At 38.9% G+C, this 15789-nt stretch overlaps 1 protein-coding gene across 1 annotated transcript in view; it reads right to left on the reverse strand.

The window, feature by feature from the left end:
- Window positions 1-1283: 1283 nt before the first annotated feature.
- The window catches only part of LOC103136466 (collagen alpha-1(XI) chain-like), a 52855-nt gene continuing 38349 nt past the window's right edge, over window positions 1284-15789 (reverse strand). Inside the window, exons 38-66 of the mRNA XM_016670258.1 lie at window positions 15186-15293; window positions 15011-15100; window positions 14859-14912; window positions 14614-14721; window positions 14313-14420; window positions 13713-13766; window positions 13571-13624; window positions 13243-13350; window positions 13105-13158; window positions 12945-12998; window positions 12807-12860; window positions 12671-12724; window positions 12441-12548; window positions 10845-10898; window positions 9147-9200; window positions 8994-9047; window positions 8836-8889; window positions 8634-8741; window positions 8502-8555; window positions 7788-7841; window positions 7598-7705; window positions 7020-7073; window positions 6855-6890; window positions 6695-6748; window positions 6272-6590; window positions 6040-6152; window positions 5884-5952; window positions 4872-5105; window positions 1284-4794 (exon numbers count right to left, since the gene is read on the reverse strand). Of these exons, the coding sequence (XP_016525744.1) occupies window positions 4648-4794; window positions 4872-5105; window positions 5884-5952; window positions 6040-6152; window positions 6272-6590; window positions 6695-6748; window positions 6855-6890; window positions 7020-7073; window positions 7598-7705; window positions 7788-7841; window positions 8502-8555; window positions 8634-8741; window positions 8836-8889; window positions 8994-9047; window positions 9147-9200; window positions 10845-10898; window positions 12441-12548; window positions 12671-12724; window positions 12807-12860; window positions 12945-12998; window positions 13105-13158; window positions 13243-13350; window positions 13571-13624; window positions 13713-13766; window positions 14313-14420; window positions 14614-14721; window positions 14859-14912; window positions 15011-15100; window positions 15186-15293 (2574 nt within the window). The 3' untranslated portion in view covers window positions 1284-4647. The remainder of the gene's footprint in view (window positions 4795-4871; window positions 5106-5883; window positions 5953-6039; window positions 6153-6271; window positions 6591-6694; window positions 6749-6854; window positions 6891-7019; window positions 7074-7597; window positions 7706-7787; window positions 7842-8501; window positions 8556-8633; window positions 8742-8835; window positions 8890-8993; window positions 9048-9146; window positions 9201-10844; window positions 10899-12440; window positions 12549-12670; window positions 12725-12806; window positions 12861-12944; window positions 12999-13104; window positions 13159-13242; window positions 13351-13570; window positions 13625-13712; window positions 13767-14312; window positions 14421-14613; window positions 14722-14858; window positions 14913-15010; window positions 15101-15185; window positions 15294-15789) is intronic.

The raw sequence follows: 15789 nt of genomic DNA on the forward strand, positions 1-15789 counted from the left end.
ATATATATATAATTGTATTCCAGGGGGACCTATATAATAACACCATGATATTACACTCCAAAATCTGTGGATCAGCCACAACTTTAAAAGCACCGTCTTAATAATTTGTAAGTCTTTTCTTTAACAGAAGTCTAGCGTTTCAGGGAATGAATATAGGAAATTTGTGTTGTGAAGAGTGGTAAAAAATCCAACTAGAATTGCTCCAGGTATGAACATTGAACAAAGTGAAAACATCATTGTTGTTTTTTTTACTCCTACAGGTGACACCCCAAACTGCACAGAACGTCTCCCTGGTCTTTTGTTCTGAACCAGGTATGCTCAAAGAATATTTACAACTGTGATAAAATGTTAATTTTATGGAGCAGGTAAACAGGTTGGAGGCTACTGTTAGCACTAAAGTATGAATGACATGACAATAAGGTTAGTCACATTGAATTTACTTGTCAAAGGGGCAGTGAATCTGATTTCTAACATTTCTAACTTGGAAAATGATTAAGTCTGATATAAAACAATAGCAGTTCAACTATACAAGAAACATAATACATAATCACATAGCCATATGTCTGAAATAATGCTAAAGAAAAAAGCAGTTAAAAAGCAAATGTACCCATTCATCCATTATCTTTACACACTTATCCCTAGTGAGGTCAGGAGGGGTGCTAGTGTCCATCTCCAGAGGCCAACTGGTGAGGGTCGGGGTCACCCTGGACAGTCACCAGTCCATCACAGGACAACACCAGAATATAAACATGAATAAAACATATTTTTTCCAGGATATCAAAAGGCAACAGTTTCCACCATTTGTATAAAAGTTATTGTTTGCTTTTATGTTAAATTTGATAAAAATGGGGTTATAATAATTTAAATGTACATTATGTACTTTTATTAAAACACAATCAGTTTCCGAACAAATATACCAAGAACAACATTGATTATTGACAAACATCAATGTTTCCTCACAACTATATATATATAATTGTATTCCAGGGGGACCTATATAATAACACCATGATATTACACTCCAAAATCTGTGGATCAGCCACAACTTTAAAAGCACCGCCTTAATAATTTGTAAGACTTTTCTTTAACAGAAGTCTAGCGTTTCAGGGAATGAATATAGGAAATTTGTGTTGTGCTGAATCATTGCCAGGCAATCAAGATATTTTTTTTCCAAATATCTGAGTGATTTAAGATTAGACATTTGCTAAGAATGAGTTTCAAATGTTTTGCCCTTATTATTGTTTTTTTCTTCAAATTAATCAACAAAACTTGTCTTTTTTTGACCAAGATACAAAAATATATTTTAATGTCCAAGTGAAATTAATAATGTGTAACATAAAATAAATGAATAAATACTCAAATCTTTTAAATCGACTGACCTAATTCAACAGTGGTCCAGCTAGTTGGTGCTAGTAGTTTCACAATGAGTGGAGTGGAGATCACCTGAGTACAGGGGTTAGTTATGTGTCATGGGGTTGTAGTAGAAAGGCACCTGTGTCTAGAAGGTCTATTCACCTGTTAATTGGAATTCCTGGTTGCCATGACAGCATGAATACAAAAGAATATCCCAAGCAAATCAGAGGAAAGGTTAGTGAAAAGTATAAGTCAAGTGATGGATACAAACAAAATCTCTAAGGTGCTGAACCATCCCTGGAGTTCAGCTAAATTGATCCTCAAGAATTGGAAGGAATATTTTACACATTAAATCTGAGACCAGATCAGGCCATCCTCACAAACTGACTGCATGTGGAAAAACTAGACTAGTGAGAGAAGTCACTGGGTCACCATGACTACACTTAAAGAGCTACAAGCTTTAGCAGCTGAGATGGGAGAGACTCTGCATTACAACCACTGTTGCCCATCTTCTTCACTTTTCAAAGTTTTATGGCAGAGTATGAGAAAACCACTGCTGACGAAAACTCATATAAAAGCTTGACTAGAGTTTTCCAAAAGGCACATGAGACTCCATGGTCGTTCTTTGGTCAGATGAAACCAAATGCAGCTTTTTAGCCGTCAAGACACATTATATGTTTGGCAGACACAAAACACTGCTAATCACTACACACTGTGGAATCCTGATGGTGGGGAGGCTTCTTGGCAGCAGGCAATTGAAGGCTGAACAAGGTAAAATGAAAACAATAAAATATAGGGAAATTCTAAAGAATCATTTGCTTCCATTTATAGGAGAATTATGGCAACATTTATTTTCCAGAAAGACAGGGATCCAAAGAATCCAGCCAAAGCTCCAGAGTAATGGTTTGAAGACAACAAGGCGGATGTTCAGGAGTGGCCAAGTCAAAGCTTAGACCTCAATCCAATAGAGAATTTGTGCCAGGTCTGGAAAAAGGGTGTTCACAGCCAATCCCCAAACAACCTGACACAGCTTGAAGAGATTTGCAAGAAGGAACAGAGTAACATTGCAGAATCCAGATGTGCAAGTCTGACTGAGACTTGTCCACACAGACTCAGATTGCAGCTGAATATGCTTTCATTAAATACTGATTTGAAAGAGGTGAATATTTATAAATCATATATAGAAATCAGTTTCCACTTTGATATTATACAAGGAGTGAGGGGTTGTTAAACTTCTTCAACACAAAAAAACAAATTTTGTTGCCTTTGATTAAGTAGCTAAAGTAATACAAAGGGTAAAACATCCAAGGTTTTTATAGACCCCGTAGGTCCAAGACATTCTGATCATATCCCTTCGACAGTGACATACTTTTTTTTTTCCATAGCTGCTGCAGCAATATGAGGTTAGTTAGCTGAAGGAAGCTGTTATAATGATTTGAAAATAAACTTTTTTTTCTACAGATATATCTTACTCAACACCTGAAGTTACAGTCTTAAATAAACTCACAATAGATTTATGTCAGGCTCTCCTGTGACTTAGTTTATGAATGGAGTTTGACTGGAGTTTTCATTTTTCTATATTGTGACTGAGTGAGTTGTAGGACTTGTTTTGTAACATTGAAAACTTAGCATTTTTTTGGTCATGAAATTGACTATTATTTTCCTTGTATAAGCAGTTATCTAAGGATTTCTGAACAGAGCCCAGAACAGGTGACATCACAGAGATAAACAGGAAGTTGTATTTTGTAGTGTCTTTCACAGTAATTATTATAAAAGGTGAAAAACATCTAAACTGTTTTAGAGAACGTATACTTGTAAATTTAAGAAAATGAATGACTAGTCTGTTACTTAATAGCTAACACTGCAGACCTGTGATGAACTAACAACATGGACCTGAAGTTGAATTTAGTTCACTTTTAGTTCAGACTTCAATTCTGATAATGAAAACATACTTGATCAGGACGTACCAGACATGGCGTTTGACATCAAACAGGGTTTAATACAGATAGTTTAAGATATAAGATATTCTCAAAGATAAAACATTGATTAATTATGAATCAATGTTGGTATTACTCATTTTGAAAGTGGTTTTAATGTTGTGGCTCATCAATGCAATGTGTTTAACTCAATCACAACCACACAAGTATAACAAAACAAAGAACAAAAGAAAACAAAAAATTGAGGTTTGATAACGACAAAAAATATCTGAAACTGTACACAGTCACAAATATGAGATTTGAATTGTATTGAAATACATTTTTATAAAACACACTAACTCTTATTGATGTCCTTCTTGGAAAAATTGTTAAAACGTCTATGTTTTTCATCACTAAGAAAGTGGAGTGGAGAATATTTGTAGCAGTGTTAAGAGAATGTGAATGAATGTAGGTCAAAGTCTATTTTCTTTGTTGGATTCAGACTTTCAGTGGCTGCAGGCAGTAAAGAATAAATAAGATCAGGTTTGTTGCAATGTGTTCATCATTCCACTGCAGCCTAAATTAATAGCAAACTATTTTCCTTTTGAATAGCTTATAATATCACTGTTCGTCCTTTGACTTTATTGTAAACATCAAACTGATTAAATGGTTAAAATAAGTAACAATGAGTGTTTTTCCTCAGTAACAGGTTCCACACAAATGAAAGATGTTTCTCCTTCCTTGTGGTACTTAGGAACACTAAGAATGATCATCAAACCCGATTCCAGTAGCCAGAATTATTCTCTGTGTCACGAATTAAAAGTCAGCTTCTTCTTTATGATTTCTCAATCAGATATTTGCGATGAACACAATAAACTAATATGAACCTATTTGTGAATGCTGACAGTTTCAGTTACTTCATTGGATTATGCTGGATGATCTTCATCTGTCAGGTTTAAGAATATTCATTCCTCCACCCTGATTCCCTTACAGGCGACTGGAGATAGATGTGTGTGACAAAACTAAATTGTTTTTTCAAAGTCATTACTGAAACAGAAGCAGAGAAAACAGAGCAGAGTACACGGGTTGAAGAAGAAAAAAAGAAGAGAAAAAACCGTGAGGACATCAACAGAGGTGTCCTTCTCTTTGTAACAGCATGTAGGTCCACAGTGAGCCACTGTAGCATACAACAACAATGAACCTGTAACATACAAACCGAATGAACATTTGAGCAAGAGTGGTAGTTTGAGCCATGCAACATTGTTTACTGTACAAATTAAATATGTGATCCTGAAAGTTTTGTTCTCCCTGCATGTAAAAAAGTGTCCAAGGCTCCTTTCTATTAAATTAATCCCGTTCTTATGCCTTCCTGAGATTGTTAACCATTGAAGCAAACCGGGCCAACTTGGAAACCAAATTTCTGGTTCCCATTGCCGAAATCGGACACAGCTATGTCGATGATGGGGAGAGTCTGGGACGTCGGTGCCTCAATTTCCAAAACCGTCCTCTCCTGTCCTGAGCGTACCTGCACAATATCAAACAACAAAAAATGAAGCACATTTCTGCACGTTTGCTTTAATGTCACATGTCTGCAACACTTACTTGGCAGCCGTCGTATAGTGGACTGATGTAATGTGCGTTCTCGTGAGTCAGCTCCTCCCCGTTGCTGCCTCTGAAGCGCAGTGCATGTTCATGACTGTAGGTGGCCGCGTGTAGCCAGGCGGCAGAGTTGAGGCAGTGATAGGTGAACGTCTGCTTTGCTGTGGCACTGAGAAGCTTCAGGAAGGTCAGCTGAACGATGTGTATCAAAACACCATCTGACCCTGTGTAGGAGAACTGGAAGAGAGCCACACAATTCATGGTCAAATACAGCGAAGACACAATGGAAACAAAAAGTAGCTCTGTGCACATCATCACCACAGTGTTATAATTTTGACAAACTAAGAAGCACAAATTGCATCTTGTTTTTAAACTTTCGGCAGAGCCAGGTTCTTTTTCAGAGCTCTGGATGGTAGTCCCTCACAGCAGCCTCATTTAGTCTCCAGGAACAAATCTCTGTCTTCATCCCTCAAACTTTCTGATTATACTGTTGCTTGTCAAAATGAAACTGACAGCCTGTGTTTTGTTTTCTTAGGTAAAATAATTGAAGCTGTTATTCTGGTCATCTGTGGCTCTAACTAAACCAACACTTTCTTTAAAAGCATCTCCAGGGCTGCAGAGAGCGTACCAATCAGTGCAGACTTCCTATCTATTCACTCAACCAATTTTCTCCATGGAAACAAATCAATCTGTGCAGACAAGTTTTCTCTCTGTTGTTGTGGAAAAGAGCGTCACCTCAGCTCAATTACCATCGATGGTGCTTTTGATCACTGAACATTTAAAAAGCCTGAAAAATTAACTTGTGGGGAAAAAAATAGAAAGCTTACAAGAACATGTATATAAACTCAGTGGAGAGACTCATTAGTTATGACATGGACAGATGTTTAGATGATTTTATATTGATCACCAGAAATGGATCTCTGTTGCTAGAATCATAAAAATTATCTATGAAATCGCATATATCTCCCCATTAAGTCGGAATGAAACTGATGCAGATTTATTTATCACATTGTACCTGTTTTCCTTTCCTGAATTTACTGTACCAGGTTTTAGGTTTTTCCCCTTTCCATGCTGCTAATTTCACCTGATGGAAACAAATAACATGAAGTTAGTACTGCTGCAAAACAAAAGAAGATTTAGTGATGTCTTACTGTAAGCTGTATAAACTAACAGACTGGAACTTTTTGTCTGGGTACAAACACGTTTCTCCCTGTGCAGTAAAGTTACAGAAAGCTTTGAAGGCATCTCTGTGACAGCCCTGGTTGGGGTCTATCCAGTACTCCCCTGGAGAGGCAAAAAAGAAACAAAAAACTAATTCACATAAAGGACATGAATGTTTTAGACATGTAAACAGAAGAGGTCCAGATGTTCTGATTCAAAAAGTTCATAAAGTGATAAAGTACCACTGGGGAGCTCTGGATGGAGGAGCCAGAGCTCCTTGCAGGTGCGTGCTGGGCTGTGGTAAGTCCCCATTGGGTTACGCAGACCCTCCACCTCAACTTTCATAGATGAAATTGAAGCAAACACTTCTTCCATGTCCTGAGCCTCATTATCTTTCACCAAACCATCCAGTGTGGCCTGGTCGCTTTGCACCCAACCGTCGTCCTCTCCTCTGTCCATGGTCTCTTCCTCATCCTCCACCGTAGCACCATCGACCACAGGGTGAGTTCTTCTTCTTCTTCCTCGCTCTGGAAGAGGTGAAAAACCAACAGCGGCCCGACCCTAGGGAGAGAAAACACACCAAAAGAACAAAGAAGAAGTTAAGGCAGAGTCTTAATGAATACAGACACTTTGATGGCACAACATTTGCTATGGGCAGAACTCACAGGTGGTCCTGGAGGCCCCACAGGGCCAGTGTCTCCTCTGGGACCTATTGGACCCTAAATAGTAAATAATACAATGTACTTTAGGTTGTACTGTGAAGATGCTAACAATGAGCGTAATAACAGGGAACAGTTAAAACCTAAAAATCAGTATCAACTGTACCTGGTTCCCTTTGGAGCCTTTTTGACCAATAGCACCCTATTAGAATAGGACAGGTGTTGAGAAGAGACAAGCATAAAACTAGGATTAGTAGTTTTCCAGAAAACTGTCAGGTTAGCAATTGTTTAGTCTCTTTACAAGCTGTGAGACGGCCTATAGTTTACTCACAGACAGTCCTGTGGGACCAGGAGGTCCAGGTGGGCCTGCTGGGCCGACTGGACCCTAATTTTTATTCAAAGAGACAAAACTGTAAGTAAACAAGACAAGCTTCAACAGAAACAAAAACAAATATCTTAAACACTGTTCTTGTTGCTCATCGTCTACTTGAAGCTGGAAATGTCCCGATCAAGTCTGAGGTATGATTGGTTTTTGAAGCTGCCACAAAACTCAACTTTTGAAACCCATTATTAGTACACTGTGATTTTATGTCAGGTACACCCATAGTTTCTGCGAGCATACTGTTAAGCTAATTATTAAGAAATCCCAATCTATTTTTATGTGGATGCTATACAAAACTGTATTATAAGCAACAAATCTGGATTTACAGAGCAGGCTCAGTTTCTTTAAACAGCAGGGAGCGCCCCATGGAGGTGAAAATGAAACATGTTTAAAAAAAATGTGTTATCAATGTAAGTTTTCCTTATTAATGTGTACCTATGTGCAATCTGAATTATTTCACCAAGCAACTCTCAAGTATATAATTCCATTGTGTTCTGATTAAGTTCTGACTGTGGGTGTTTCAGTACCTCATCTCCTTTTGGACCTTGAAGGCCTTGGTTTCCTGGTAGTCCTCTGTCACCTTTCTCTCCGATGTCTCCTGGAGGTCCTATGAGTCCGATTAGTCCACCATGACCCTGTGACCACACCATGAACAAGGTTACAAACACAACAGTGAACATATTAGAGTAAAAGAATAGTTGCATGTTTTTGATTAACCTTGTCTCCCTTCCTGCCAGGATCTCCCTTGAAGCCGGGTAAACCTGGTGGACCCTAAAGAGTCAAAGGTTATATAGTTAATATCATGTTTTTTTAATGTTTGTTTTTTTACATCAACCTGATCAGATCAGTCATAAAACACTAGTATTCATATAATTTTGTTGATACATTTTCTCTACTCAATTGAAGAAATGTAATTTATTTTTGATAGCTATAGATCCTTATTATTAATGTTTGCAATTTTAGTTAAAAGTTAATTAACATTTTAACCAAATTCATACATTCTCCCAAACAGAAACCTTCAGGTTAACTATTTAGTGGCTCTCAACCTGAAGTCCAACAAGGTCAGTGTCCTTGAACCTTTAAATGTTTTCCTACATCAAATGACTAAACAGCTTCTTTAGCCTTTATTCAAGCCCTACAGACTCAGCCTAACAAACTAAGTTGGGGTGTGCTTAAACTGAGACACAGCTAAGAGCTGCAGAACACTGGCAGTTGAGACCTGCAGTTTGAGACCCTCGCTTTGAATGAATCCCACCCGTCCAGCTGGCCTTGTGCCAGGCGCTTACTGAGGGAAACAAATGAAAGGTAACCGGACGATATTTGGCGATAGTTGTTGTCTCATGTCTAGAAACGATTCACTTTTATGTACAAGTTCATATTGCTAATTAGCCTCATGCACATTAGCCTAAATGTTTAAATTGAAGATCTTACCATGGGACCTGGAGGTCCAGTTTGACCCGGTGGCCCATTTAAACCCTGCTCACCCTACAAACACACAGAAAGAGAAACTTATTGAGCGTGGTCTTTAGTCTGCTTTCTTTCTAGTGGCACAAACAGACTCACCGCTGGCCCAGGGATTCCTCTCAGGCCCTGTGGACCATTTTTTCCTGGATGCCCTTGAGAACCTCTGGGTCCCGTCTTTCCAATGGGACCCTCCAGTCCAGGGGACCCCTGACAGAATGACAGAAACATGGGACACCCTCAGACACACGGTTCATTTCAAAGGTTTTTTTTGTTTTTTTTTTAAAGATGCTTCAAATGTTACCTTTGTTCCTTTCAGACCTTCTTTGCCTTCCTTCCCTGGTTTTCCCAAGTGTCCCTGAATGTTTACAGGTGAGTTGAAAGTAGCAGGACATCATTCAAATAATGAAACTTGATACTGAGAGAATAATAATTAAAAAAAACACAATCAGCAATACAAACCCTTCGTCCAGGAGGCCCCGGTGGTCCAGGCTCCCCTGTCGGCCCTGGGGGTCCCTGAGGAATTCAAAGAATGAGGTCCCCTTGTATGATAACATCATCTTAAATAATGACATTAAGGATGTCAAAGGTTACAGTTTACAAAGTGAGACTTACAGATTTACCAGGTTCTCCGGTGTCTCCTTTAGATCCGAGGAGGCCATCTACACCCTAATGAGGAAGGGAACAGAGTGGGCAGAGGAAAACTAAACTATAAAACATTCATAGCTGTATTAAAAATTAACATGAGAAAATATTGTGAAAAGCATAGCTGAGAATTTACAAAAAACTTTGTGTTTTACAGTTTAGAGAGTAAACTGAAAATATGCAATGTTAGTTTTATACACAAATAGCAGGGTTAAACAAATGTAAAAATGCCAACAAATGTTCATATTTTACTTCTGGATTGCTGTAGTATTTATTTAGTTTTTTATTTACTTATTGATTTTTTGATTTTGTCTTTCTGGAACAGATCACTGTCTTTCACTACAAACACGCAACATTAATAAATAAAATATCCATAACATACATACATTAAAGAGATTTATATGTATATGTTATATAAATATAAGTTATATTTATGTGATCTTGTGGTTTCTTACAATGTTAATATAAAATATGCAATATTTAAACATAAATATAAATAAACAGTTGTGGTTAGGAGTTGCTTCCTTCTCTTCTATATTTAATCTTTAATTGGAATATGTGGTTTAATCAAAGTCTAACTGAGATCATATTGACTTTTCTATTTATTTTTATTTTTTTTTACAAAATAAATGTTTAGCTTACATGCAGTGATTTGCAAAAATATTCATAACCCTTGAACTTTTCCATATTTTGTCACTTTCCAACCTGAAGCCAACACATAGCAGAAGCTCCTCCTGCCACATGTCTGCTTCTGTCAAACTGTAAACAGGACTTCTTGTGCTTCTCTAACGACTTTCTTCTTGCCACTCTTCCAGAAAGACATTTGTGCAGTGATGACTAATAGTTGTCCTGTGGATAGATTCCCCCACCCGAGCTGTGGATCTCTGTATCTGGTCCAGAGTCACCATGGGCCTCTTGGCTGAGTCTCTGATCAGAGCTCTGCTTGTTCAGCTGGACGTTTAGGTGGACGGCCTCGTCTTGCAGGTTTACAGTTGGACCAGACTGTTTCCATCTCTGGATGATGGATTCAACAGTGAGATGTTCAGAGCGTGGGAAATCTTTTTACAGACTAAGTCTGCTTTAAACTTCTCTGCATCTTCTCCCTGACCTGTCTGCTGTGTTCCCTGGACTTCATGATGCTGTTTGCTCTCTCATATTCTCTGAACCTCTGAGGCGTCACAGAGCAGCTGGGTCTCTACTGACATGAGATTACACACAGCTGGACTCTGTTTAATCACAGGGAGGCATCAGGTAACTTCTGAAGGCAATTGGTTGCACTCTAATTAAAGGGGGCTGAATACTTCTGCACGCCGTGCTTTTCAGTGTTTTTATTGTAAAATATGTTTTGAATCACATATAATTTTCTTTCTACTTCACAAATGCATACCACTTTGTGTTGGTATGTCAGATAAAATTCCAATGAAATATACTTATATTTTTGGTTGTAATGTGTCAAAATATGGAAACGTTCAAGGGGTGTGAATAGTTTTCTAGTTTTGTATGTTCTTAGAATGTGAATGCACATCAAACGTTCCCACACATACAACACAAGCTTCTAAGGAATGTGTCATACGTTGCTGCCTTACAGCAGTGAGATAAACAGACCAACAGTCAGCACTTTATGATTATTTAAAAGATAAAACAAGTGAATTTCAAGCAGGCACTCACGTTGGGTCCTGCCTCTCCCTGCTGACCAAGGTCACCAGTCAGACCTATAGGACCCTGTGGAAAGAAGAAAATTCAAAAATACAACGCATTAAACCTTACAATGAAAGCACATATTTTGTTAATTTTCAACAATGTGAATTTGCTATTGCTAAAAGATTTCAAATGTTTGATTGAAGCTAAAGTGAGTCATTAGGCTAAAACGTTTGTTTCCAATAGAGAATATGGCAGGCATCTCTTAAAACATGTGAGAAAATAATAGAAAAAAACTATTATTGGTCAAACAGCATGTATACCTATGTTAAAAACCAATAGAAAAAAAATATTTTTTTTGCATTACAACAACCACACTCTTATATTCGCTAACCAGGTTTTTTCATGTTTGAAAATTTGATTTTAGGAATGTGATCAAAGTCTGTGGTATTGAAGGCCTCGGTGTCTTCACCTCAATCTTTAGCTGCCAGCCACAGATTCAGTATTGGATTTACGGTCAGAACTCTTCACAACAGAGGAAACAGAAAATAAAATAAAGGGTCCGAAAGAAAAACAAACTAGAGTTCTTAATCAGTTCAGAAAGGCCACAGGAAGGTGGCCGGTCACGAAGGAGCTGAGAATCTGGAGGCCATCGATCACAGAGAACCAGGACGACTGGAGGTCAGTGGTGATGGTAGACCCTGAAGCCATGAAGAGTCTCTGAAGGCCTGTAGCTAAAACGGTATATCTCCAGGTGGAATGCAGTTATTCCCCTGAACTAAAGACACAAGCAATAAAAGCTTTTGTAGGCTGAGGTATGACAAGCCTTTCAGATGATTGGACCTGGTTGCCCTGGGTTACTCCTCCTCTGTCTTGGAATAATTTTGGTTACTCCTGGAAAGGTTCACTATGGATTTAATCTGTTTGTGGATTCTGGCTTTCATTGTGGTCTCCTTAAGTCTCAGAGGCTGAGAAAAGACTCTGAAAACATTAGGATGTTACTCACTGTAGTTCTAGTCTGTTCTTGAATTTTTTTCCATTTGTACCTGATGCACTGATTTGAGTTCATTTTGCCAACAGTCTCAGACAGATTGGTTCTGTTTAAGTAACTTCTTGATTTGAGAGGTCAGGCAGTAATCAAGACTGATTGTGGCAAGTAAGATGAAGCTCTTTTGTACCTAATTATAATTAATTCATGGTTTAATTGGAAGAGGCCAAACTTTCTCAACAAGAAGACTGCAGATCCCACAGACATTTGATGGCTAATTGTTGCCCTTAACAGGGCAATTACTTTATCACATAGCTTCTTTTTTCCTAATAAATGAAATATTTTTCTTGTTATACTCATGTTTATCTCTGTCTGATATTAAAATTTGTTTAATGATCTGAAACATTTATATTTGACAAAGACTCTAAAAGACTAGGAAATCTGTAAATGGTAAATACTTAACAATATTGGTATTTTACTTTAAAACCACAAATTTATCTATCACCCATTTATTTACTACAACTGTTCAATTCTTTAGGAATAGACTCTACATTTCTATTTACAACTAAAGTTGTTTGTGTATGCTACAGTAATGTGTGTCATAGCACATCACACAGTACAGTGTGAGTGGCCCTTACAGCATTGCCCTTTGCTCCATCCTCTCCTGGAATGCCCCTGGCCCCCGGGGGACCGGCGGCTCCTGGAGGGCCCGTATCTCCCTTTTCACCTTGGTCTCCTTTGTCACCCTGTAAGCAACAGGAGAGGAGAGAGGAAATGTAAAGTGTGGGAGACTCTTAAGGCAATAACATTAATTGTAAAATACATTTTTATTCCAAGGATTTGCTAGCTACAAACCAAACAGACTCACCAGCCTTCCTGGAATACCGACGGGTCCAGGGTCACCTGCTTCTCCGTCCTCTCCCTAAGAGGAAAGAATATTAAGTGCAAAAAATAAGAGAAGTATTAGGATATTCAAGTGAAAACAGTGAAGTTTTTTTTTTTACCTTTTCCCCCACAACACCCGGCTGTCCAATCATCCCAGGTCTGCCGGTTTGTCCCTGTGCCACACAAATTATGTTTATTACCGTAGAATTTAGTTCTGAAAAGATTAAAGATTCAAAACCAAATGCCTAAGGAATTACCAGTCCTCCCATTGGTCCTTGAGCACCATTGGGGCCTTGTAGTCCAGGTGGACCCTACAACCAGGTAACCACGATAAATCAAAATTTTTTTCAAACATTTGTGACATTAGAAAAAAAGGTGCGAAAGCAAACAAATAGAATAAAGAGAATATAAACTTACCATCAGACCAACATGTCCACTCTCTCCCTTTTCTCCAGGTAAGCCAGGCATACCCTGGGACAATATGCACAGAATTATTTAACTGAAATTAAAACTAAATTAATATGCTTCAAGAATCCCCACATTCACAAACCTAACCTGTAATCCTCTCGGCCCTCTGGAGCCCTTGAAACCACGGGGCCCCTCGTCTCCTTTGGGACCGTACATACCCTGCTGCCCTCGAGGGCCAGACAGCCCATCTACACCCTGTTAGACAGGTGGAGTCTGGTGTGAACACATTCAGGATCAACGTCTCGTGACATTAGTGACAACAGATTGATTACTGGGATCAGTCCATTGTGATGGTGCATTTAGGACATAAATGTAATCATATTATGATATATTACATAAAAAATGTCACAACAGAAATTCTCTCTTTCAACCATCAGTCCTAACAAGACAGAAAAGAAAAGAGATGAAGACTCACTGGAAGACCTGGCTGACCAACTGGCCCCTGGGTGCCAGTAGGACCCGGGGGGCCCTGTTGAGAAAGCACCAAAGAATTATGTGAAATTGGATCAGGTGACCATAACAGATTCTTCTGAAGCACAAACTGACACCACACTCACCGCTTCCCCCTTGTCTCCTTTGCTGCCTTTCTGTCCAGGTCCTCCCTGCTCCCCCTGTGGACATGAAACACAAAACATCTGGAAACTTTCCACTTGACTGAATGGTGAGTGGCCAGCTGAGAACTTAAACATCCGATCTTTCTTTCAATTCATGAGCACACCATGCCAAGAGCTAACATCTCGAGCTAACAACAGTTTTTGATGTGGACGTGGTTACTGAGGGAAGAACACTCCGATCTGAATACTTTCAGTATTATTGAGGTGATGCAGAACATTTGTAGGAATCTATTTAAAATGAATCTGTATTTTCTACAGTTTCAAACAGGCTGAGAATCCAGCAGATAACAGGAAGACTGAAGGAATTACAGAGAAGCAGATTGATTTCATTTTTTGGAGCCGTCAAGCTGAGTTTTGATGCTGGGTGTGGAAATGTTGTAGAAAATATGCTTTTTAAATATTGATAACTGGAGGTATTACAGAACAATCAGAATATGATATAATCTGTATAGGAACACAGATTTACAAAAAGCATAAATCAGACATTGGCCCCAGATCCTGTATTTATTTATCTTGTACTGTAACCCATCATGCATGCTTTACCTTATCCCCATCATCCCCCGAAGGTCCTGCAGGTCCTGTTGCTCCGGGCATTCCTACCAGACCCTGATCCCCATCCTTACCCGCAGGTCCAATAGGACCCTTCTCTCCCTGAGGCAAATGCAGAGCTCATTTAAAAAAGTGCAACTAGGATATAAACAATGCAGAGAAAAATTACAAGCAACAATTAATTTATTAAAATTACATAGAAGTATTTTTTTGTTTGTGTTTATGTTTTCTAAAGCAGCCTCCGGTGTCAGCAGATGAAATGATTAAAAGAAACAAAAAGTATGCTGATAATTACAGGCTCCCCCTTCTCTCCCATTGGTCCCAGACCTCCAACCGCTCCGGCACGACCAGGCTGTCCGATTGCCCCAGCTGGTCCTGGAGGGCCCCTTTCTCCTGATGGCCCCTACACACAATATCAGCCCTTTAAATGTCTTCAAGGACCAAATTACTGCAGAAGATAATGTTGCATATGGGGAACCACAGCTCCAGAATGCCTGACCGGGAGTTATGGTAAATCAGAATCGTTGTGCCATTACTCACCAGAGATCCGGGGGATCCACCGGGGCCTGTTGCTCCTTTCAGACCAGAGGGTCCCTTTAAAGGTCAATAAAGCATTTTGTAGAACTAAACTACTAAAAATCTTCACAAAAACACAAACACAGATGTAGAGTATTTCAGCAGTTATGTGGTACCATAATTCCAGTAGCTCCTCTGCTCCCTCTGAACCCCTTCAGTCCAGTTGGACCGTTCTTCCCTGATGTCCCTGGTAAACCAGGATCCCCCTAAGACATGAAGTAACAAGAATAGAAATATTACCTACAGAATAAGTGGAATGATGAAAACAGAAATAATAAATCTGCATCTGACCTTTCCGCCTTCTTTCCCAGCAGCCCCAGGTAAACCGTGCTCTCCGGGTACCCCTGGTGCTCCCGGGTGACCGCGGTCTCCTGTTGGTCCAGGTTCCCCTGATTTCCCCTGAAGCAAACATCACACATGATTTCAGTGGAATTCAATAATAACAGTAAAAGGGTATTACAGTCCAACCCAATGAGACAGCAGGGCTTCGAAAATGACTCTGAATGTAAGGAGACTTATCATATTGAAATAATCCAAACTAAATCTCAGATGGAGAATGTCTATGTACTCAGTGTGACGAGATGTAAATTTAATCTTTTTGACTCTTAAAGGGCCTTGATGTAATGCTTCTGTTTTAAGTTGTATAAAAACTGAGCTGAACTGAACTAAAATGCATTGAAATAAACTGAAATTACTTGAAATATTTTGAATGTAATCAAAATAATTCAGCTAAATTAATTGCAATGAAAAAATAAGTTAGGTAAAATTTTATCAAACTGAAATTTGTTTAACTGCAATTGAATTGAACTGAATATCATGTTATATGTAATTACCCTGGAAAATTCTTCAACTCAAAACAATAGCTTCAAACCGAGGCGCCTACCTGCGGTCCGAC

This window comes from Poecilia formosa, unplaced genomic scaffold (genome assembly GCF_000485575.1).
Source record: "Poecilia formosa unplaced genomic scaffold, Poecilia_formosa-5.1.2 Scaffold32, whole genome shotgun sequence".
Classification (NCBI taxonomy): domain Eukaryota; kingdom Metazoa; phylum Chordata; class Actinopteri; order Cyprinodontiformes; family Poeciliidae; genus Poecilia; species Poecilia formosa.